The following is a 25,606-nucleotide window of genomic DNA, read 5'->3' on the forward strand; positions in this document are numbered from 1 at the left end:
TAATTGTTAAAAATGTGTACACTTATCTAAATGTACAAGGCAAATATAAATGTTGAATCTAAATGTTTAAGTAAATCTTAATCTTAAAACTAAATCATAATGTTTCATACTGACCACTGTCTAACTGATGAACTGTTTTGTGCTCATAGGTGTGTGTGTGTGTGTGGACACACACCTGGATGAAGTGTGTGTGTTTCCTCTGTGGATGGAGTCGTATTCCTTCTTTAAGCTCAGAATCATCTCAGCTGATGGAAACAGGTCACAATCCACCGCTGATTTCATCTGCTTAACCTCAGTCAGCTGCTGCAACCTGAGGAAGTTCATATTGACTGACTCCACCAAGCAACGGTGAAAAAGTGATGAGTAAAGTGTTTAAAGTGGCATAAAATGGTCCTAAAGTGGCAAGAAAAGAGTGAAAAGTGACTAAAATGGGCCAAAAGCCAGTCAAGACTGGCAGAAAAATGGGTAAAAAAGAGGAAACGGGTGGTTTATATCAGCGAAATGTAGGAGGAAAACAGAACAATATTTATTGGGCAAAAGGTAGCTGACTGGGATTAAAAGTGGCAAAAAAAATGGTTAAAGAAGGGACAAAAATTAAATAAAAGTGTCAAAAAGAACAAAATAATAAGGAAAAGGAATATTTATTGACAAAAGGAGCTAAAATCTAATCTAATCTAAAATAATTCCTACTAGATTCTACATAGATTAATTCCTTGACCTCGAGAACTCTGTAATTGATATTATTGCACAGCAAAATTAGAACCAATTATAGAGTTAGGTCATTTTGTCGGCCATCTTGGATTTTTCAAAACCCTCAACGATGCCAACGTTCATCCAGATTCTATGGAACGTTCTTTACCAGAATCAGTGAGAACCTGTTTGGAGGGATTTTTATAAATCATGGTTTAGAAACTGAACTATGACTCGGTTAAATATGAAGGTTGGTGTATTTCTGAATGTTTAGTAGATGTGTGTCAAAAGTTTTTGTTATATTTTGATTGTTTTTTTCAAAATGTGGGTTTTTTCATCTCCAGTTTACGAGTAATGGAAACATCTCACTGATGCATTTTAATGAGCTTCAGAGACGTTAATGGTTACAGTGGAGCTTTGATCACATGATAAACATGATGCTATGAAGGTTCCCATGACAACACACCTGACCAATGAGGAGTGAGAAACCTCCGTCCAATCAGCTTCATTCACCCTCTGCCTCAGTGTGTGTGTGTGTGTGTGTGTGTGTGTGTGTGTGTGTGTGTGTGTGTGTGTGTGTGTGTGTGTGTGTGTGTGTGTGTGTGTGTGTGTGTGTGTGTGTGTGTGTGTGTGTGTGTGTGTGTGTGTGTGTGTGTGTGTTACCTGGATAAAGCCTTGAGGCAGGCTGGTGGGACGGTTCCTCTGATGAACATCACTGGTCTCCTGGTGATGGTTTCCAGAGGTTCAGGCAGAACAATGGGTCTCAGACTCAGGTCCAGACCTTCATAGATACGTCTGAAGAAGCCCAGCTCTGAGTTGTAGAGAACGACCACTGGTTCCTCGATGTACCTCCTCCTGCAGACATCACACACACTCCATGAGTCCATGTGGAACCAGTGGAACATGTGGAGGTGGGACTCACTTCATGAGGAACGTTTCCCACAGTCTCTTCACTGCTTTCTGAGCGAGTCCTTCTAGAACAAAGATGTGTTTGTTCTGGTCCATCAGGTGGAATCCACTGATCACATCCAGATGTTCCATGTCCTCATGGTGGAAGTTCATGAGGTGATTGGACAGAAGTGTGTGTGTGTGTCCTAGTGCGAAAGCTTCAGAGTTGATGGTGATGATCTCTGAGCTCAGCTCGTCCATCATAGACCAACCACTGCATCCAACGATGAAGACGATGCGTCCAAATGGAGCAGAAAGCATGACAGGGTGGGCTAGCTCCGCCCTTACTTTGAGGGTGGAGTTAAAGTCATAGTAATGACCCTGAGGAAGGGGGGGTCTGCTAGTGGGGGCCATTAGAGGTGGAGGAGAACATCTGATCACTAACTTCTCCTCCACACTTCTTCTTCTCCCCTGTAGCAGATCAGAGAGGTCCAGTCGTGCTACTCCATGATTGGCTAATGCTGAGCTCTGCTTCCTGTCATCACCTGTGGTTACGTTCTCCTTCAACCACTTCCTGTCTCTGTCGTGGACTTCTATCTCCATCAGTGGAGCAGACAGCAGGTCTCTGAGCTCCTCTGGACTCATCAGACCAGTTAGGATCACGTTCACGTCTCTGAGGTCAATGTTCGCTCTGTGTTTGTGACACTTGGTCCTGTGCTTGTCCTGTGTGTGTAGCTTATATTGGCAATACACACCCACACATTCCTCCTACACACACACACACACACACACACACACACACACACACACACACACACACACACACACACAATGAGAGTGACTACACAAAGGTTCAGTCCAACATGTTAGTTTGAACCAGGGTTGGGGTCAGTTATATTTATAGTCACATAATTGATTATTAATTACAATTATTACGTAATTATAACTGTTATTTTAATTGAAATAATTTGTTGCCTTGTAATTGTAATTGAGTTCAGATAATTGACTTGGTAATTGTAATTGGCATGAACATTTACAATTTGATTAATTTTAAACCATTTCTATGTCTCACATATACTGTACATAGTTCACCTGTCACTTCTTTTCAGTATAATTTTTACATTCTTTTAAAACTTTAAAATGGATATAGTGACATGAAAAAGGCTCAGACGTCCACACCATAAATATTAAAACCAATATATTCATTGATTGATTAAGAACCCTAACAAGGTAATCAATAGATGAGAAACTAATTATATGATAGATAATATTTATTAGTGTATTTTACAGCTGATTATAGACATGAGTCAAACTGACCCGTTAGCATTAGAGATGCTAACAGAAAGCTAACACAAGAGGAAGGCTACATTTAATAATATTTCATGAGATGTGACCTCTGTCTACATTCCTCAGAAGCACTCTATTTCACTATTCCAATCCTGATTGGCCGGTGAAGACCCTCCCACCTCCTATAAAAGTCCCCGGGCTCATGTCGGCACTGTGCGGTGTTCAACACTTGGTGCCTCCACAGCACATTGGCACATCTTTCGAGCAGGGCCCCCATCCTCTGCACACGGCGCTCCTGCCACGGTGGACGGAGAAAAGTTGACTCCTCTGGACGCTGCTGCTGCTCAAGGCTCCAGCTGGGGCTTTCAGCTGAACATGGATACCTCCCCACTTGACGAAGACATCTTCATTATAGACTGTGATGAGTATGAGGACGAGGTCACCCCGGCTCGGGACGAACTGTCGGCCGCCCTTGCTGCCTCTCAGGAGGACATGGAGGGCTCCATGCCTGTCTCCTATCCTTTGAGACTGGACATGGTGGACGTGTGTAAACTTGCTGCTACACAGTTGGCCATTCTTTGGCCCAGCGTTGTGACTCAAACCACCAGGTCCCGCTATGAGGGGAAGAAGCTCACCATTTCATGGGGCGCTCCGAGGCAAATCCTCCCGGTCTTCCCTGAGCTGCTCATCAAAGTAGCACGTCCCTGGGGTAGCTGTGCAACTGCTGTGTCTCCGCAGAGACGCATGTTGCCGTTAAATGCGTGGCACGGGTGGTTTTATTGTCCTGATGTCATCAGCTGGTGCCGCTCGATAAGCATGTCTACACTACGGGAGTTTCCATATCCCATAGTGAGACATCTCATGAAATATGATGAAAAAGAACTTTCGGTTACTCTCATAGCCTCGGTTCTATGAGTAATATGGGTGAGATGTCTCACCAGACTGCCCTTCTTTCTGGAACGAGAAAAGGTTTATTTATATGAATGGTGCGCACCTGTCCGTGTCCTCCTTTTATAGGAAGTGGGAGGGAAATAGAGAGCTTCTGAGGAATGTAGACAGAGGTCACATCCCATAGTGAGACATCTCACTCATGTTACTCATAGAACCGAGGCTATGTGAGTAACCTAAAGCGTTATTTATTAAAGGCTCAGTAATTGTAATTAGTTGTAATTGACTTAAAGGGGAAAAATAATAGTTGTAATTTGGAAAAAATGCAGGTCAACGTAATCAGAATTGAGTTGTAATTGAACATGGATAATTAAAGACAGAATTGTAATTGAAAAATGTAATTGACCCTAACCCTGGTTTGAACCTTGAACATCTCACCTGTAGGACGTGGAACGGGACGGGAGATGAAGGCATGGAGGACACAGACCTTATGTTGAGAACCAGTGGGTTGAGCTCAGTCTGAAGGTCAGTGGATAACAATGGTTGGTCCACACACACGTTACACACCATCTCCAACACACCCTCAGAACGTACAGAGAACCGTTCAGTCAGCGACGACTCGCCTACAGCAACAACCAGGGAAACAGCAGTGATCTGTGCAGTTTGCATGTTCTCCCTGCTCTGCTTCACTGTTCTGTTCATATTCTCAGTACTAGTACAACTACTTAGTTTAGGTTTACTAGTGACTTTACTAGTGAAGCTAAATGGTGTCACTAGTTAGCATCATATGCTAATTAGAACTTGCTTTTAATAGTATTCCAACCAATCAGAGAGCTTTATTTAGTTCTAATCCCTCCTATTTCATCTTCATTAGGGCTACTAGTGGGTCTATAGACTACTAGTAGACCAGTGGTTCTCAACCTGTGGTACGTGTACCCCTAGGGGTACTTGAACACCTCTAAGGAGGTACACAGAAACATTTGCCAGTTTTTTTTTTTAAATTACAGTCTTTTTTAAATGCACACATACTTTTTTTCTCATCCACAATAATAATTTGTGGCACAACTTTTTAAAATACACCAAAAGGTTCAAATTCTAAAATGAGCAAAACATCAGAAATAAATGAATGAAAAAAGGCTTAAATTCAAGGTTAATGTAGGATGAGACACAAGTTTAGACACTAATAAATAAAGTATAATACGAGCTCAGGGAGATATGAGCAATAACATGGAAACAGTGTAGTAGACTAAAAACATTCAACTAGTACTACTAGTAAATATATAGACTACTAGTGAATACATAGACTACTAGTTAATATATAGACTACTAGTGAGTATATAGACTACTAGTGAGTATATAGACTACTAGTAAATATACAGACTACTAGTAAATATACAGACTACTAGTAAATATATAGACTACTAGTGAATATATAGACTACTAGTGAATCTATAAACTACTAGTGAATTTATAGACTACTAGTGAATATATAGACTACTAGTGAGTATATAGACTACTAGTAAATATACAGACTACTAGTAAATATACAGACTACTAGTAAATATATAGACTACTAGTGAATCTATAGACTACTAGTGAATATATAGACTACTAGTGAATATATAGACTACTAGTGAATATATAGACTACTAGTGAATATATAGACTACTAGTGAATCTATAAACTACTAGTGAATCTATAGACTACTAGTGAATATATAGACTACTAGTAAATATATAGACTACTAGTGAATATATAGACTACTAGTGAATATATAGACTACTAGTGAATATATAGACTACTAGTAAATATATAGACTACTAGTGAATATATAGACTACTAGTGAATATATAGACTACTAGTGAATATATAGACTACTAGTGAATATATAGACTACTAGTAAATCTATAGACTACTAGTGAATATATAGACTACTAGTGAATATATAGACTACTAGTGAATCTATAGACTACTAGTGAATATATAGACTACTAGTGAATCTATAGACTACTGGTGAATATATAGACTACTGGTGAATCTATAGACTACTGGTGAATATATATAGACTACTGGTGAATATGTAGAGTACTGGTGAATATGTAGACTACTAGTGAATATGTAGACTACTAGTGAATATATAGACTACTAGTGAATCTATAGACTACTAGTGAATATATATAGACTACTAGTGAATATATAGACTACTGGTGAATATATAGACTACTAGTGAATCTATAGACTACTAGTGAATATATAGACTACTAGTGAATATATAGACTACTAGTGAATATATAGACTACTGGTGAATCTATAGACTACTGGTGAATATATAGACTACTAGTAAATATATAGACTACTAGTGAATCTATAGACTACTAGTGAATCTATAGACTACTGGTGAATCTATAGACTACTAGTAAATATATAGACTACTAGTAAATATATAGACTACTAGTAAATATATAGACTACTGGTGAATATATAGACTACTGGTGAATCTATAGACTACTGGTGAATCTATAGACTACTGGTGAATCTATAGACTACTGGTGAATATATAGACTACTAGTAAATCTATAGACTACTAGTGAATATATAGACTACTAGTGAATATATAGACTACTGGTGAATATATAGACTACTGGTGAATATATAGACTATTGGTGAATCTATAGACTACTGGTGAATATATAGACTACTAGTGAATATATAGACTACTAGTAAATCTATAGACTACTAGTGAATCTATAGACTACTAGTGAATATATAGACTACTAGTGAATATATAGACTACTAGTGAATATATAGACTATTGGTGAATCTATAGACTATTGGTGAATCTATAGACTACTGGTGAATATATATAGACTACTAGTGAATCTATAGAGTACTACTGAATCTATAGACTATTAGTAGACATACATAGACTAACAAGCTTTATGAACCGACCTGAGATCAAACTCATGAGGCTGATGCTCATTGATGCACTTCCTCTTTTCTTCATGTCCACAGCAGCAGGATGATGATGATGATGATGATGATGATGATGATATATGTCTGCAGAGGAACGAGGAGTCAATCCATCACATAGTTCAGTTAGACGAGCTGAAGGATTAGGACTGAATTAAAACTAAAACAACAATTTTCCTCAGAATGTTTAAATTCAGACTAAATGATAATTTCCTGTTGTGATGAATGAATTAATAATGAGGTAAAGAACCTGTGTGTGTTCCCAGCTCGGCCTCAGACCCTGTTGGGTCCTCCTTCCTCGCTTTGAACACCATTGTCTTCACACATCCTAAAGGTCAAAGGTCATTTAAATGGATTCGTGTACAGTTGTTTCTGGTTGTTTAGCTCCTGGCTCACCTCCTCCCTGTTGGTTCTGATGGTTCTGATGGTTCTGATGGTTCTGATGGTTCTGATGCTGAGGTAGATAAAGACCCTTCATCCTCTGATAGCGAGCCTGAGCACACAGTTTGCTCTTCCTGGTCCATATCTGTAACCTGATCTGATGAGAGGTCAGACCTAGAACCAGGTTCTTGTCTACTTTAACGTTCCGTCGGTTCTCCCATCCGACCCAGGTCTGGTCTGCTTCATGCCACGTTCTCACAATCTGTAGCAGAACCAACCATTGAAGAAAATCTGCTGCTTTCTTTCTTTCTTTATGTATTATTACCTCAGATCCATCATGTCGGTACAGCTTTGCCACGTCTCCAAACACCAGTACGTCCACCTGAGTAGTGTGAGTGTCTGATGGAAGCAGTTTATATTCAACGTGGAACCAGCTCTGAGCCTGGAGTACCTTCACCAACGAAGCAGAACCTTTAGAACCTTTAGGAGGGATTTTCTTTGACTTTATGGACATTTCACCATTGTCGACTTCTTCACCTGAGAATGAATATAATACAGCTAGGGTCAAAGGATCACCTTCATTGTATCAGAGCTCTGAGTGGGCGTGGCCTGTTTGTTAAGAGATGATTGAGATCAAAAATCACAAACTCAATTAAACAAATGAAACCAAAGGTGCGTTCCCCCCTAAAGTGACTTCAGTGACTCTGGTGACTAGATTACTTCATAAATCAATTTATAAATTACTGGAAATGACACAATGTCGAGTGACCTCCCTTTAAGTCATCTTAAAGATGGAAATCCATGATTTAATCAAAAATAAAATGAGTTAAACGTGACCAAAAATGGTGGAAAATGGGATTTTAGAAACCACAAAAAATAGTTAAAAGTTGTAAATTAGAGTGGATAAAAACAGACAAAAGGGTTCAAAGTGTCAATAGTGGCTTAAAAGTGGCAGAAATGGGGGAAGGGGGGTTGGGGTGATGTTTAAAAAGTAGGAACATTTAGTTTTAACTGGTAAATAATGGACATGACAAATGGTGAAGGTGATTAAATTGGCAAAAATAATGTTGAAATCTGGTGAAAAAAGGTTAAAAATGACAGTAATGGGTCAACATATGTGACATTAGGTGTAAAAGTGCTAGAAATGGTTTATAAGCACTGAACATGTCTGGAAAGTGAAAAAATATGTGTAGAAAAGACATTGAAATGTGATGTAGAAGTGTCAGAAATGTAGCAAAAATACATTAAAAAGAGCAAAAATATGGCAAGAAAAAGTGATGAAAATATGTTAGAATATGGTGAGTTTGGTGGAGTTGCAGAAAATGGTAAAAATAAGCAAAAATTGGCTGAAATTGTTTAAAAACTATTCTTAGTTTTTTGAAGGCATTTAGTGACCCCTTCCCAGTGTCTCGCAACTTCAAATGGGGTCCGGACCCCAAGGTTGAGAAGCCCTGCTTTAGTGGCAGCAGATGTTTCTAATATCTAATCATAAACATACCTCTAGGAACAGCCACAGCGATGCACACGGTCCATGTGACCTGATAGGAAGCGTCTGATTGGTCGATGATGTCACACTGATCTTCTAAATGTGATGAAGTCTGAAGGCCTCTGACATCTTCTCCCAGTCCTTCCTCCATGTCCTCCTGATCACAGCGATTCATCTCTGATAGACGATCAATAACCAAACACATGATTCAAGTAAAGCCTTGATTATGGGCGGGGCTCCTGAAGCACGCCCAGTCTGTACTATAAAATCTCCAAAGAACAATCTATGTCCTCAAGAAACAGAATATTTTTAAACAATTTGATCCCATGTTTTTATTTTTACCCTTTTTCTACAACTACACCAAACTCACCATATTTAAACCTATTTTTCATCACTTTTTCTTGCCATATTTTTGCTCCTTTTAACCTCTTTTCACCATATTTCATGATTATTTTTGTCAATTTAACCACATTTACCATTTGTCATGCCCATTATTTGCCAGTTTAAACTAAATGTTCCGATATTGACACTTTCAACCTTTTTTTTACCAACTTTTAACCAATTTTTGTGGTTTTTAAAATCCCATTTCATCACCTTTTCCACCATTTTTGGTCATTTTGAACCATTTTATTAGTGATTAAAACCAGGATTTCCATCTTTAAGATGACTATAATAATAATAATAAACATTCCTGGATAACAGTGGATATTATTCAGATGAATAAATAAAGGTTGAACATTTATTTTTGGGGTCACGGGCTGAAAGGTAAAAAGTGGTTTACAGGTTCAGTTATTTCTTTAAATCGTGTTAGCATGTATTTCTCAGAAAAGCATCACATGTAATGCAGCATCAGGTTAATCATGTTTCTTGTCATTTTAACAATGATGATGATGATGATGATCCACAGGCTGAGCTCTACAGGACTGAATAACTAAAGTGTGACACACTGTGAGGTCTCTCCTTTTGTTCCAGAAGCTTCAGTAGTTTTTCTGTTGGATCAGTGGAAACAGACCAAACTTAACACGCCTGAAGGAGCGTGGACCACACAGGACTGTGTCCAGAACCACAGAGGAACAGTTCCACCATCATCTCAGTCATTCTGAGACACACATTCATTTATTCTGTGGTATCCATCGTGTGTGGACATTTACCTTAAATTATTGTTTTAATGCATTCAACCTTTATTATTGTTCACCAATAAATGAACTGATCTGCAGCACAATCGTGAAATGATTTCAGTAAAAGTTTAAATTAATGGATAAAAAAACAAAACAATTATAATAAAGTTTTCATTGATTTAGTCAGAGATATAAAGAGTTCTGATATATCTACATATCAATACGTAAAAAGTAGCTCAATGAAAGAGTACATAGTTATTTAGTTTATTATTGGTCATACATATGATACTGTTCCTATGTTTAAATGCAAACATGTCAGAAACATTTGATTGTTGTCTGGTTATTTCTTTTATTGTAGTTTCTCAAAGTCCATTAATCATTTTAAAACTAAAAATAATAATTTACTCATTAACAGTTTGTAGAAATGTAATGAATTACTTTACTCATTTTGAAACGTACTTAAATACAAATCAAATAACTGATGTAGAAATATACTCAAATCATTACAAATACCCATAAAAGTAACTCAGTTACAGTAACATGAGTACTTGTAATCTATTACTTTCAGCTTTCAGTGTATCAGTAACTAAATATTACGTTAGAGGGAAACATTCTCAATATTATCATCTTTTGATGCTTTTTTTTAAAAAGATGTCGCTAACGAACTCGCTAACCAGCCACTGAAAAATGTTGAGTACAGAGGTAGATGTGTTTTTATTATTCAATAAATAAATAAATCTAATGTAAAATATTCCTACCTTGTTTTTCTTAAAGCTTTAAGAGAATCTGGAGTTTAAAAGAAGCTCAACTTTGATTTTCTTCACAGAAAAGTTTCAACATTAGCTCCGTCTGACAAACGGCAGGTCGCCATGACAACCACGGAAACGCCTTTACTTCCGGGTTTTTGTTTATCGTTTTATTATTTTTTTTAGTGAAACACAAGTTAAATTATATTTAATTAAGTTATATTGAACCATCATAATATATTAAAACTTAACCTCACGTTTAATGGCAACATTTGCAGATTATTTATTATTAATTTCTCATTTTTAATCCTGCTTCTTTTAAAACTTTTAAGATGTTTTCAGTAAAATCAGGAACAAATAAAGTCCAAAGGTTGAGTTTCTATAAGTTACATGTTTTATTGTTTATGGAGGTAAATTTGTGTCTTTATTATTCAATCAAAAAAAAAAAAAAAAAAACAGAAAAAAACAGAATAATAATTTCAATCAAAAGTAAGTCATTTCAAAGAAAGTGTTCAAACAAATGGAAAAAATAAAAATATTTGAGACCCAAATAATTTCATTTGAACACTTCTTTCTTTTATTGAAACGTTTTTTTTTTTTTTTGTTTGTTTAGTTTTTTTAAAATTGGAGTAAAAAAATATTATTTTTTTGTATCTGGGCCACACTATGTACATTTGTGTCTTATCAAAATTCAAATATTTATTCAATTCAATTTTATTTAGATCACAAAAATTACAACGAAAGGCAAAGCGCTTTCAAAATATAAAATTCATAATAAAAAGGGGGAAAAAAGTGTTTAAATGCAATTATATATATATATATATAGAATAATAAAAAGACAAATCTACCTCCGTACAGGAGAGGTTACATGTTCTCCACCAGAACCACACCAGTTTACACCTGGTTACAATTATGTGTGTGTGTTGGGGGCGGGCTCCTTCTTAGACACGCCCCCCCTCTCTCACACAGAATCAGTACTTTATACTTGTCACACACACTCTGTCCCAGTGTGTGTGTGAGGGAACCATGGTGTTCTGCAGGTCTGATGGTTCCTATAATGGACCCCACTATGGAGCCCAGTAGTGACCCCGGTGGTGACCCGTACGGGCGGCCCGCCCGGAGGACCCAGTGGATCGTCAGCACCCTGGCCTACCACTACGGTCTGGACCGGGGGGTGGAGAACGAGATCATCGTGCTGGCCACGGGCCTGGACCAGTACCTGCAGGAGATCTTCCATCATCTGGACTACCGGGGCGTGGGGAGGGTCCCTGTGGAGGACTTTAACATCCTGTGTCAGGTTCTGGGTCTGAACAAAGACCAGGACCAGGACCAGGACCAGGGGCGCACCCCCACCGAGCTCACGTTCAGACACTTCCACGCGCAGCTGTGCGGACACTTCAGCTCCAGGGCGGGGTGTCCCTATGAGACGGGCCGGCCCCTGGGGGCCAAGGACAGCCAGCACATAGAGACCCAGATCCGGCTCAGGAGCCCCCTGAGGAGGAGGGAGAGGAGGGGCTTAATGCGGACTGATGAGGGCTGCAGGCCGGGGCCCTGCTCCCGGGAGTGCTACGAGGAGATCGTGTCCCTGGAGGAGGCGGAGGACCGGATCAGTAAGATGGAGGAGGAGAACCAGAGTCTGAGGGAGCTGGTGGAGGACATGAGGGCCGCCCTGCAGAGCAGCGACGCCCGGTGCCTGGCCCTGCAGGTGGGTCCCCTGGTCTCACTGATCCGGATCAATGCGTTTACACACTTTTCAATAGTGATCAGATCGGATTCAGGATAGCTGATCAGATTAGATCACGTAATCCAGTCTTGGTTTTGATCCGGATCAAACCTTCAGATTATGTTTTCCAGAATGTTTTCGTAGGATTAGGATCAGTTTAATCCAGATTCTTTGGATTAAACTGATCCATCAGAAAAGTGGATTTTAGCCCCAAAATGTATTGAAGCTTTAAAAGGTAATTTAATAATAATAATAATAATAATAATAATTTAATTTGTAAAACACTTACCATTAACTAATCTCAAAGTGCTACAGAGACAAATTATACTATATTTATATCATACAGTATAGAATACAAGATATTCACTTTAAGTTTTTAATGTGATTATTCATCCATCAGCCTACAGTGATCAGATTAAATAATGATAATAACCTGAACAGCTTAATATTGACCACAAATTATATATTTAATTCTGTCACTAATTGATGAATATTTGTCACAATCAATATACATCAATTTTATTTAAAGTTTTGTTTATAGATTATTTTTCAGTGACACATGCAATGATTAAAAAACAAACAAAGGACAATAAATCAAAGGCATCACTGGTTTTTAGAATCAAAACAAATTCAAATCAGAAATAGTGTCTAAATGTTGATGCACGTCCTGGTCCTGGTTTTAGTTCTAGTTCTAGTTCTAGTTCTAGTTCTGGTTCTGGTTCTGGTTCTAGTTCTAGTTCTGGTTCTGGTCCTGGTTCTGGTTCTGGTTCTAACAGAATGCAGGAGGCTGGTCAGGGTCTCCAAAGGCTTGAAGAACCTTCATCAAACAAAGATGAGCTCTAGTTATCCAGATATGATGATCCTGATCCTGTAGTTTCTACATAAGTTTATAAAGTGACTTATTATGTTAGAAATATATTTAGTTAAATAAACATTTCCTAGTAATCCCTGCAATGAGCTAAAGTAGCGCTAGAGGTACACGTACCCATGGTTGAGAACCACTAGTGTAGATGACATTATGATCAGAGGTTATTGGTTTAAGACCTGCAGACCAGTAAAATGTGTACACACACATCCTTAAAATAAATTGGACGAGTCGATTATTGATCATTGATTTATTATTGATACATTATTTAGCTGTTGAAGAATGAACAGTAAATATTATTTAAGTGAATAATTAATGTCTGTGCTTACATCAGAGCTTTACACTAACTTTCTTTTTTTTTTGGAGCGGGTGGGGGTTGGGTGGGGGGTACAGCATAGACATATATGCTGATGAGTAGTTGACTTAACTAACGTATCGTAGGTTTGTATGAAGTAAAGATTGACAATGACTTGAGATATATTTGCTAAATGTTTTAATGTTTTAGTGACAATATTAAGTTTTTCTGCAACAATCAGTGGCTGAAATAACAGGTCATTTATTTTATATCATTTTAATAGAAGACATAACAATATCTTTTAAAATAACATTAAATCATAACAACAGGTTACATTTATTCTGTTTTTTTATTTTACAGAAATGCTGTACATGAATTAATTTAACAGTAACATAACCATCTTATCATCTGCATTATTTCACCCATGAATTAAATTCAGAGGGTCCAGCTCTGATAGTGGGGTCTCCTAACCCTCTTCCCCTGGTCAGGGGTCTGTAACCTTTACTCTACAAGGAAATGGAAACTTAAAAACAGTTTAAAATAAAATAAATTAACATCAATAAATAAAACATTATCTTCATCTTTAAATTCTTACACATCTCAGTTTACATGAACACAATATTTATAAAATAGATTTTTATAGTTAATGTATATGAAAGTCTACAAAAAGTAACATGAATATAATAACACATGATCATGTGATCAACACATGCTAATTACTCATTTCTTGCCACACATAAAACGTACATATTTAACCTGTACATTGGTGGTTAAATGAATCTGTTCCCACACAATTAAAATCTGTATTTTCTTATTAATAGACTCTGTAAAAAATAACTATTTATTTCAATAGTTTTTTAAAGCCATAGGGAGCCATTGTATAAGAGTCAAAGGGCCACAATAGGCCCCAGAACCACAGGTTGCAGACCCCTGCTCTGAGAGAAACACAGCTGAACATCTGTCCTGGTATCATAGTCCATCAGTTCTGGTCCCTCCATGATGATTCTGATTAGTGTGTACGCTTTATCGCTGAGCTCAGCACATTCTTCATTTTTACTGCTGCTCTCAATGTGAGCGTGAACTCAGTGATCGACTCGTTATGTCTGGTTCTGTTCACTGTGTGTACTCCAAAGGAGCTCATTGGTGTTTATACTCTAGGGTGGGAACCTCTGTGTACCTCACGATACGATACGCAATACAAAGTTCACGATAACGATTATCTCACGATATGATGATTCTGCGATTATCAATATAATGGTCAGAAATCAATCTACGATAATCTATGACATAACAAGAAAAAAAAAGATTAGGTGAAAAAAATAAAATAAAAACTTAGCGCGAGCATATCGATAATCAATCCTGTGAAAAATATTGTGATATATCACCGCAATCACCGTTGCATTACCTGCTGCCAAGGTGTGTGTGTGTGTGTGTGTGTGTGTGTGTGTGTGTGCGCACTAGCGCTAGCAGAAGAAACTTTATGAAAGGTTTTACGTCTCTGAGTGTTTGTCATCCTTCCTGATCCATCAGATATAGACAACTGTTTAATAGATCAGACATAGATATATACTAACATTCTAGTCATACTAACGTATGTGATGGAGGTAGTTTAACGAGGTCAGATGGTGTGTTCACTGACATCTAGTGACCAGGAGTTTACGTACCGATAGTTGCAACATTACATGGTTTTTTCCATTAAAAACATGATTAAGAAAATTGATTTTGACATTTCTTGGATCAATACAATAATCGTGTGGTGAAATGTTGTGATATATTGCTGATTCAATATTTTTTTTACACCCTTAATTAGTATTGGGTATTGGTTGGGTTTTATCCGTTACCGGTACCTAATCTGTATTTTTAAATGGTTCTGGTGCTTAAATGGTGATTAAACTAGTTCTTATACACTTTGTCAAAATACATACCCTTTATTTTCAGTGCCAAATTGAACACAATATTACCTTAAATATTATATATACAAGTAACATATGGAAATAATAAATAAAGAAAAACATTTAAAATATGTCAAATAAAACAATATTATATTAAACTATATAATACTGGAGATGAATATTGTTATCATTTTATTTGTCAATAATCATTAATAGCCTTTATTTAATTTTTTTAAAACTATAAGGAGCCACTGCAAAAGAGTGAAAGAGCCACATGTGGCTCCTGAGCCACATGTTGCAGTAAACCCTGAGCTAGCTAATCTGTAGCATTCCTGTGTAAATGCTAAACTGTGCTTTTAAATCTGGTGTTAAAGTTTAAATTCAACATTTTGTTTACAAACATGACTGGTTATGAGCTCAACGTTAAACAGAAAGTCAGCGGACTCTGAGTTGAAGTATAGACATAGTTCATATGTTGTGGTCACGTGTTGAATGGTAACGGTGTTTGCTAGCTTATCATTAGCTGGCATTAAATTACTAGACTGACCTGAGGAGTAAAGGCTGCTGTGTCATCATCTGTGATGATGTCCACCACACTAACAGCGCTGGGAGCGGGACTCACTTCAGTTTGTCTGAGGGGGGTCTGAGGGGGGTCTTCACTGGCTGCTCTGGGTGACGTAGGTTATCAATCACGGTGCATTGTTCAGCTTTTAAGTAAACTCCATGTGGTCTTTGATCCTCTCACTATGAGATGAACAACGGGTTCTGAATCTGATGAGTAGCGGCACTGACGTCACCATCAACAACTGGGTGGGCGGGGCACCGAAATGTTTGTTCTTCTTTTGTCTGTTATTACCGTTTACGTCGGAACCAGTGCCATATTGGTACCCAACCCTGGCATTAATACATTATGATTTCTGGTTTTCTTGTGTGAAATCTGTGGCCCATTTGACATTAAACTGGTCTGTATTTGACCCTGAACTAAAATACTTTAACAGTCCTGCATTAGAGCGTTAAAATGTAGAGGTCACGTTTACCAATATTTTAAAGTTCCCACTCTTTGCTTCATGTATAAAATGTTTTCATTCTAAATCTATCGTAAAGTAGTCATCATGATAAATTATTTTAGAGTATTTCAAAGTATTTTCTTATTGCTACTGTTGTTTCTCTGCTAGCTAGCTAGCTAGCTAACGGTATGTGACTTCCTGTGTTTGCTCCTATCAGGTCGGGCTGTGGAAAAGTCACTCCAAACATCCAACAGACGACGGATGTTTCATTTCACGCCACAGACAAAGTGTCCATAAAATGGCCGCAGACTCCGGCTTGAGAAACAGTGAGGAGAACCTGAAGAGTCTCCAGAAGCTCATCCAGGAGATTGAAGTTCTGCACAGCTCCAGGGACCAGCAGATGGAGGAGGCCATGGTGGGCAGTAGAAGACTGGAGGAGGAGCTTCTGAGCTCCAGGGAGACGTCAGCAGCTCTGGAGGACAGTAACCGTGCTCTGAAGAAGGAGCAGGTGGTGATGAGGAGGAAGGTGGAGGAAGCTCGACAGGCTCTGCTCAGTGGACTGAGTAGAGTTAAGGACCTGGAGGCCAGAGCCAATCACGTTCCTGCTTTACAGAGACACATCCTGCAGCTGGAAGCAGAGCTGCTCTACCACAGGTACCATTACAATTATTATTATTATTATTATTATTATTATTATTACAGTAATTATTATTATTATTATTATTACAGTAATTATTATTATTATTATTATTATTACAGTTATTATTATTATTATTATTATTACAGTTACTATTATTATTATTAGTGTTATTATTATTATTATTATTATTACAGTAATTATTATTATTATTATTATTATTATTATTATTATTATTATTACAGTAATTATTATTATTATTATTATTACAGTAATTATTATTATTATTATTATTATTACAGTAATTATTATTATTATTATTATTATTACAGTTATTATTATTATTATTATTATTATTACAGTTACTATTATTATTATTAGTGTTATTATTATTATTATTATTATTATTATTATTACAGTAATTATTATTATTATTATTATTATTATTACAGTAATTATTATTATTATTATTATTATTACAGTTACTATTACAGTTTTTCACACATCTCTATTTGTTCTAAGAAATTCAACAAAATAGTATTTGAGGTTTATTTGATCAAACTCACCTGTTTACCAGAGTTTTAGCCTCTGAAAAGTCACTTTCTGAGCAGTTCTAAAAACAGGCTGTTTTGGGGCCTTCATGCATATTCATGAGTGGGCGTGTCTATAGACGCTGACTCCACACAATAGCTGATAACTAGTGATTTTTTTTTTGCTATCCACACACTTGTTATTATTTGCAGCACAGAAAAACTGCACATTACAGTAAAACACATGGATATTAAAGCAGTTATTGTGAGCCAGACAAACACTGTTTCAGGGTGTGCGTGCAGCAGCAGCGGAATCAGTCAGCTGCTTCAAACACTCATCTTCTCTACTACTGACTACAGGAATAGTCCATTCAAGGTGATAGTCACTTTCCTCTAACCGCTGCATTGCATTGCGTCACAAACATGTCAGATCATCTCTGTATACGAGGCGGTATAACGGCTACTAAAAATGGAACTGCTCCCACTGCTCCTCAGGGAAGGATTACATACAGAGAACACATTTAGTGTATATAGATTTACATATATGACAATAAAGTATAATATATATTCTGTATTAAACCACAGTGTTTGTTTTAGCTGTGAGGTAGTTTGAGAGGGTAGGAGGAGCCAGTTTTCTCAGGAGGAGGAGCTTCCCCTAGGTTACGTCACCTCGCCAGAAAAAGTCCAACTGTCCTGTTTGGAGCTGATTTTTTTTACAACATGTGGAATAACAAGAGAGTGAGAAAACAGAATTTTTTACACTTTGTCCCTCTGAACGAGGCTAAAGGATGTTTATCACTATAGCAACACCATTATAAAGTACATTTTTCATAATAATGTCCATAACGTCTGTTTGGTTTTAATAACTTGACTCTGACTGTTGACCACGTCAAAGAAACCAAAGTTGGTTTGGATGGTTTTCCTTCAGGTCCTGTGTGTGTGTGTGTGTGTGTGTGTGTGTGTGTGTGTGTGTGTGTGTGTGTGTGTGTGTGTGTGTGTGTGTGTGTGTGTGTGTGTGTGTGTGTGTGTGTGTGTGTGTGTGTGTGTGTGTGTGTGTGTGTGTGTGTGTGTGTGTGTGTGTGTGTGTGTGTGTGTGTGTGTGTGTGTGTGTGCGTGCGTGCGTGTCATCATGGTGTGAGGTATAATCTGCTGCTGCTTTAAACTCATCATTTTGGTTAAAGTCAAGTTGTTATTGGACAAGTCCAGTGAAACGCTGTCACGTTAATGTTTATCTCTGTCTGTTGTTCCTGTTTCTACCTTTAATCAGTGACTAACTCTGGCTGAGACAGACGACACACGTGTCTGAATTAATGTGCCCCCCCCCCCACAACCAAGCTCCAGTATCCCTTATATTTTAATATAGATGTACAATAAATGTAAAATATCCACTTATCAACCACTTACTAAATACAATAATGTGATTATAATCTGGTAGGTCGACCTTTATTAACACTAAAATACTGTAAACATTCCTACTAGGGCTGGTGATATGAACCAAAACTCATATCTTAATATATTTGATCAAAATGGTGAAATATGATATAAATCTAGATAATTTTATTAAATAAAGTCTGACGAGAAAGACAATTCTGGGTTAAATTTACTGATGCTAAATGTTACACAGACATTTATTAACAAACAGCTGATCAATATGTGACACTTATTAATCATCTAACTGAGCTTTACATGTTGTTCTGAGAAGTAAAAGCAGAGACTCCTAAAACTAGTATTTTATACACAATAAGCTATAATATATATATATATATATATATATACAGTACATACGGAAAGTATTCACGGCGCTTCGCTTTTCCCACATTTCATCATGTTACAGCCTTATTCCAAAAGGGATTCAATTCATTTTTTTCCTCAAAATTCTACACATAATAACCCATAATGACAACTTAAAAAATTTTTTTTAAATGTTTACAAATTTATTAGAAATAAAGAATGAAAATATAGTATAGTAGTGAGTGTTGTCTTTTTTTATTCCTCCTCCTCTCCATCGATGTTCGTGTCATCCTTCTTCCCTGCAGATTTCATTCCCAGACGTTGTTTGCGTTCCTCCAGTTCAAAAGAAAAGTTCATCTTCTTTCGAAGTTCTTGTTATCTTCAGAAAGTTTTCTTAGCATACGAAGGATTAGAAAGGCACATACCCCCATCATTAGCAGGTCAATGATCATGACCCCTAACAGGTAGAGGTCCTCCACATCTTCCACTGAGAGGATTGAGAGGCACAGCATTTGGGTTTTTCCTTTTCCATCCATGACGTAACCACTCGGGAATGTCTCTTTTGGACACGCTGGTTCGTGTTGTTGTGATCTTCTGTTCGTGAAGATTGAGTCAATTGTGTTCAATGACCAGTTGATAAATTCCATCTCGTTGATGTGTTGATCTCGTATTCGTGTAAGAATGTGTTCCAAGTTTTTTCTTTATATCTAGTCAAGTTTGTTTTGTCTCTACATCAAGGTTATTCCAGCTGGTAATAGCTCTGTTGACAGTGCTGTATTTTCCAATGTTAGATTTAACCCTTTCTTGTATAAACACATTATTATGTCTTAGTTCATAAGCAGTTTGTTTGTATGTGAAACGTTTTTGTATTTGATATGGGAGTGTTTTAAGTGAGGCCCTAAATGCTAGAATTTGTGTGTTGTAGTGTATTATTTCTTGCAGTTTTAGGTATTTGGCCTTTTCAAATAGTTCATTTGTGTGTGTGTTGTGTGGTGCTTTATATAGAATTATAATTGCTTTTTTTTAAAGTTTAAATAAAGGTTCAAGATCCGTTTTGTAGGTGTTTCCCCAGATTTCTGAGCAGTAATTTAAATGTGACCCAATAAGGGAAGAATAGATTGTCTTCAGTGATGTGGTTTGTAGTATTTGTTGTCATTTCCATAGGATGAAGCTGCTTTTAGCAACTTTGTTTTTAACTACTTGTATGTGTTTTTTCCAGGTCAGTTTCTCATCTATCCACACTCCTAGTGCTCTATATTCTTTTACTTGTTCTATTATATCCATGTCTAGTTTCAGTCTAATATTTTCTGTTATTTTTTTATTTCCAAAGCTGATGAATTTTGTTTTGCTAACGTTTAGGGCTAGTTTATTTACATTGAGCCATGTTTGGATTTTTGATAGTTCCTCATTCGTCGTTTTTATTAGAGTTTTAATGTCTTTACCTGATCATAGGATGGTTGTGTCGTCTGCAAACAGCGTTAGTTTAAGGCAATTTGAGACTTTGAAAATGTCGTTTATATATAGAATGAACAGTTTTGGCCCTAAAATCGAACCCTGTGGTACACCACATTGTATGGTTTGCCATATTGATATGTTTTGTTCAACGTCCACATATTGTCTCCTATTTCTCATATAACTTTTAATTCAGTTTAAGGCGTTGTGGCTAATGCCGTAGTTTTGAAGTTTTTCTTCCAGAATATCATGGTTTATTGTGTCAAATGCTTTTTTAAGGTCCAAAAAAATGCCGAATACAAATAAATAATTTTCTAATGCATCTCTTATATTTTCCGTGGTATCAGTTATAGCCATTGCTGTTGAACGTCCTTTTCTGAACCTATATTGGCCTTCGTGTAATATATTATTCTCTTCTATGAATTTGTCCAGCCTTTTCATGAACAGTTTTTCTAGAATTTTTGATAACTGAGGTAATATTGAAATAGGTCGATAGTTGGTGAAATCTCGTTTGTCTCCACTCTTGTGGATCGGTCTGATTTTTGTGATTTTCATTTGGTCTGGGAAAATACCATTTTTGAATGAGAGATTGCTGATATATGTTAGCGGTGGTGTTATTTCAGCTGTTATAGTTTTTAGTAGACTCATAGTTAGATTATTAACGTCTCTGGATTTTTTTGAATTACAGTTTGTAATGATTACTTTCACCTCTGCTTCCGTTACTGCTTCAAGTGTTAAATACTTATCATTCTCTATATTCTCATTGTCAAAATGGTTCTATTTAAGTGTTGGATGTTGATAGATTCCTCTCCCAGTCTCCATTCCAATATTTATAAAGAAATTATTAAGTTCTTCTGCGATTTTTTTCTTATTGTATTCCTTTAAGTTGTTTATTATAAAGTGATCTGTGGCTTCTTCTTTGCTTTTACGCATAGTTATGGAATTTATAATTTCCCAAGGTTTTTGATTTTTGTTTTTATTCTCTTTTAATTGTTTTTCATAATATTCTCTTTTCTTTTCTCTTAGGAGAGTGTTGACTTTGTTTCTGTATTTTTTGTATTGTAGTTCTGTTTTCAATGTTTTATCTTTAAGATATTTTTTATATAATGTATTTTTTTTTGCATGCGTTTGCTAATTTTTTATCAATCCAGGGTATTGTGTTTGTCTTACGGTTGATTGTTATTTGTTTCAAAGGGCAGCATTTATCATATATTGTAGTTATTATGTCAGTGAATGTGTCATATGCTCTGTTCACCTCCTGTTTTGTGTAAACCTCCTTCTACGTTTCTTTTCTTATCTGTTGTTTAAAGTTTTCTAGCTGTTTTTCTCCTTCCAATATGTAATGCTAATTAATTATGCTAATTAATGATACTAATAATTAATGCTAATATGTGCACCTATTACATTTAAAACTCCTACAGAACACCATCTGTAGCACCAGCTGCTCCACAGTGAGCAGACGTTGTTCAGACGTTCCTCAGGCTTTTCTCTCTCATCCATTGATGCCGTGATGGTAAATAATTCATCCCCACAAAGGCTCGAGGAGCTCCATTGATTGTCTGACTGTCGTCATCAATCTCCACTCATTCCTTTCACTCAGTCTGCTCCCACATGAACAATAGCACACAGGAAAGCCACGACTGTGGATCTTAGCAACCATGAGTTCTCCCTCCCTGACCCCCACACTAGCTAGAGCATCAGACGCTGAGGAAGCTGTTCCAGGTGCTGCTGGGTTTAAACCTATAGTGTTTACTTTGTAATGCTTCCACAGTGAAATTAAAACAGGAAAAGTGATGAGCTAAGGTTCAGCTTCATTAACTTGTTTTCCTCCAGGAAGAGAAAGAGCTGCTGTGTTCCTCTGAGGATCTCCATTCATATATTAACATGCTAACAGGGTTTAAAACCATGTTTGTTCACCTGCTGCAGCAGAGTTACTAATGGCCTCACTGTGCAAACCATAACCAGCCCAAACACGCTGGAGACGCCTTATTTAAACTACAAACGTTTGTGTACGTTGAGGATAAACATGTTCCAGAATTACAGCAAACAATCTAAAAAACCATGTGGGAGAAGAAGAAACAGCAGATGAAGTCAAGAAAAGATGGAAAGATGGAAAGATGGAAAGATGGAAAGCTGGTGCCTATTTCCATTTGAAAATGATGAATATCTTCCTTCCTAAGTTCCATTTAACCACCATTAACTAAATACCCACAATCTAATGTATTGTGTATGAAGTAATCTTATTAATTGATCCTGGTCCAACTCTCAACAATTTAGTCAAACTATTGAAATGTGTGGTATTGTTGTAAAATGTCAGGGTGACTGCCCTCTATGGGTCCTTCTGAGGACTGTCCCTTTAAAGGTACAGTCTGCGACTCTCAGACCCCTCCCTCCCCACTGCTCTCTTGCCCTGCTTCCAAACTTTCCAAAGTCCCTCCCTCAGAGGAGCTAACAAGCTAATGTTAGCCCGATAGCAACATCACAGTAATATAACATGCTCTGTTAAAAGCATATTACTGCAGTGCTTCTCTCTCTCAATGTGCACACACCTCAGCAGCAGCAACAACACAGTATCACTTACAGCAGCCAAATGGAGTCTGCTGCGTTCACATGAAAAACACATGCACCACAGATTTCTAGTGTAACAATTATAAATCAAACATAATGTAAATCAAGCAGCAGTAATTACCTTTCTAGGAGAAAAGTGGGGGACTCAATGAGTCTGTTTTTTCATACAAACTACTAGTTTGATGTAAAGCTGTCCTTACATAGTGACAGCTTTAGCAAATATGACAAAAAGTCACTTTTATAAGAGTTGCAGACTGCACCTTTAAGGGAGCCATGGTAACGTGAGGACATAGAAGCTGTGTTTGAGCTTTCACTGCTTACAATAAACATGCAGCGTGACGGTCACGAGTGGTTTTGAGTCCTGTTTATAACGTTATCGACCCGCGGAGAACTCTGGATCTCTACAGCACACACACACACACACACACACACACACACACACACACACACACACACAGTGTTTTACTGAGTATTATGCCTGTCATAGAGCTTCTTACTATGGGGACCATGTCCTTAGCAATATGGTAGCTACTGCTTTGGTAATCTCGTCCCACTTTCATAAGGCACAGCACGAGTCATTGAAGCTTTCAGCGTTCTTGGTTGAAAGTGTCTGGAGGTACGTTAAACGTAGCCATAGTCCTACCAGGTAGCTAAAAATAAATGAGCTACGCAGAACTTTAAGCCACGTGGTGCACCTATCACGTGACCAAAACTGGCCAATGGCAGCGCTGCGTATCCATTGAGTGGCAGTCTATGGATACGTTTAACGTACCCGTAGCGGTGGGGGGCGAGGTTAAGAAGGACAGATAGAGGAGAAAAAAGCATACTGGCGTCTCTACGGAAGAAATTTTAATGTTACGTTGCTTATATCAATATTACGATGAGTCCTATGCTATATCTCCTAGATAAATACATATAGCCATATTTATGAAAAACTCAATATATCGGCCAGCCTTACTAGTTAGCATAGCATAGATTGTTCTTTGGAGGTTTTATAATGTAGAGTGGGTGTGGCTTAACTACCCCAGGAGCACCGCCCATTTTCAAGGCATTTTTTGAATCTTTTTTATTACATTTGATGTGATGAAAAAGGCAAATACATCCTTATATATTTGTAAAGTTTAGATACAATCATTGTCTAGTGGCAGAAAATAATCACACAAACTAATGATAAAGTTGTTTTTGTATCCAATGAATTAAATAATGAATCATTTTGAACTTCTATTTCTAAAATCCAAAACAAATATTCTGCTTTCTTTACATTTTCACTTAAAAACAATCTCTTACTGTGAGTTGTTAGTTCTCTACATAATGATTTTAAAGCTTTTATTATTTTACGCCCTCTATATAATTCTAGATAATGTGTTTAAGTGGTAACATGTTCAGTCAGGCTGAATGATTATAAAACTGTGTGAAAAGCTTCAAAGTGAGGCCCACTGGGCCCTGGCCTCATGTAGGGGGCGCCGCTGAGCACAAAGATTCTTTTACAAATCTAAATAATCCTTTAACTGCTTCCATGGAGTGACCTTTGACCTCCCAGCTGCACTCACTGTGTGTGTGTGTGTGTGTGTGTGTGTGTGTGTGTGTGTGTGTGTGTGTGTGTGTGTGTGTGCGTGTGTGCGCGTGTGCGCGTGTGCGCGTGTGTGCGTGTGTGCGTGTGCGTGTGTGTGCGTGTGTGTGCGTGTGTGTGCGTGTGTGTGCGTGTGTGTGTGTGTGTGTGTGTGTGTGTGTGTGTGTGTGTGTGCGTGCGCGTGCGCGTGCGTGCGCGTGCGCGCGCGCGCGTGCGTGTGTGTGGCTCTGAGGGATCAGACAATTGGAAGCACAACATCAGAACAGAGGAGGAAGGCTCAACATCTGGAGGAAGAAGAAAACACTCCAGTGTTTGTTCATGAACTGCAGAGAAACAGCTTCATCCTAGTGCTGCACACAACACAACATGTGTTTCATTATCCACAACATCTACATGTGTGTCTATCTTCACCACACATTTCTAAGAGCGTTAGAAGTGAAAGAATGTCTAAAGGTGTTTCACACCCAACGCAACTTCAGCAACTGAGGGAAAATACTTTGCTATTTTTCACCCATTTTTATTTGTTCAAAGAACTCCCAAAAACATAGTATTTGAGGTTTATTTTCCCAAACTTCCCTGTTTTCCAGAGAAAATGGGCTGTTTTGGTGCCGACTTATGCATATTCATGAGTGGGCGTGTTTTCAGCCAAAAAACTGCACATTACAGTAAAACACATGATATTTAAATGGCTATTGTTATTGTGAGTCCGTCTCAGCGTTTCATTGTATGTTTATCACAGCAGCAGGAGTCATTCAGCTGCTTCAAACACTTACCGCAGCGTTAAGCTGCTGAGTCACTTGCTCCTCCTCCTCATCTCTACTCACCACAGGAATAGTGCATTTAAGGTGATCATCATTTTTGTGTCTCATTGTGTCACAAACA

At 37.5% G+C, this 25,606-nt stretch overlaps 2 protein-coding genes across 2 annotated transcripts in view; one reads left to right on the plus strand and one right to left on the minus strand.

Annotated features, from left to right (window-relative positions):
* Positions 1–120: 120 nt before the first annotated feature.
* Positions 121–10,566, minus strand: cfap92 (cilia and flagella associated protein 92 (putative)). Its single transcript, XM_028446986.1, has 10 exons — positions 10,467–10,566; positions 8,603–8,767; positions 7,430–7,641; positions 7,120–7,366; positions 6,974–7,051; positions 6,703–6,810; positions 4,192–4,376; positions 1,613–2,346; positions 1,354–1,545; positions 121–310 (listed from the first exon to the last, which is right to left on the minus strand). The coding sequence occupies exons 2-10, from the start codon at positions 8,763–8,765 to the stop codon at positions 121–123; spliced, it is 2,109 nt and encodes a 702-aa protein (XP_028302787.1). The 5' UTR covers positions 8,766–8,767; positions 10,467–10,566.
* Positions 10,567–11,437: 871 nt separating this feature from the next.
* Positions 11,438–25,606, plus strand: part of efcc1 (EF-hand and coiled-coil domain containing 1) — a 30,200-nt gene continuing 16,031 nt past the window's right edge. Inside the window, exons 1-2 of the mRNA XM_028447196.1 lie at positions 11,438–12,159; positions 16,454–16,890. Of these exons, the coding sequence (XP_028302997.1) occupies positions 11,500–12,159; positions 16,454–16,890 (1,097 nt within the window). The 5' untranslated portion in view covers positions 11,438–11,499. The remainder of the gene's footprint in view (positions 12,160–16,453; positions 16,891–25,606) is intronic.

This window comes from Gouania willdenowi, chromosome 5 (genome assembly GCF_900634775.1).
Source record: "Gouania willdenowi chromosome 5, fGouWil2.1, whole genome shotgun sequence".
NCBI classification, from domain to species: Eukaryota; Metazoa; Chordata; class Actinopteri; order Blenniiformes; family Gobiesocidae; genus Gouania; species Gouania willdenowi.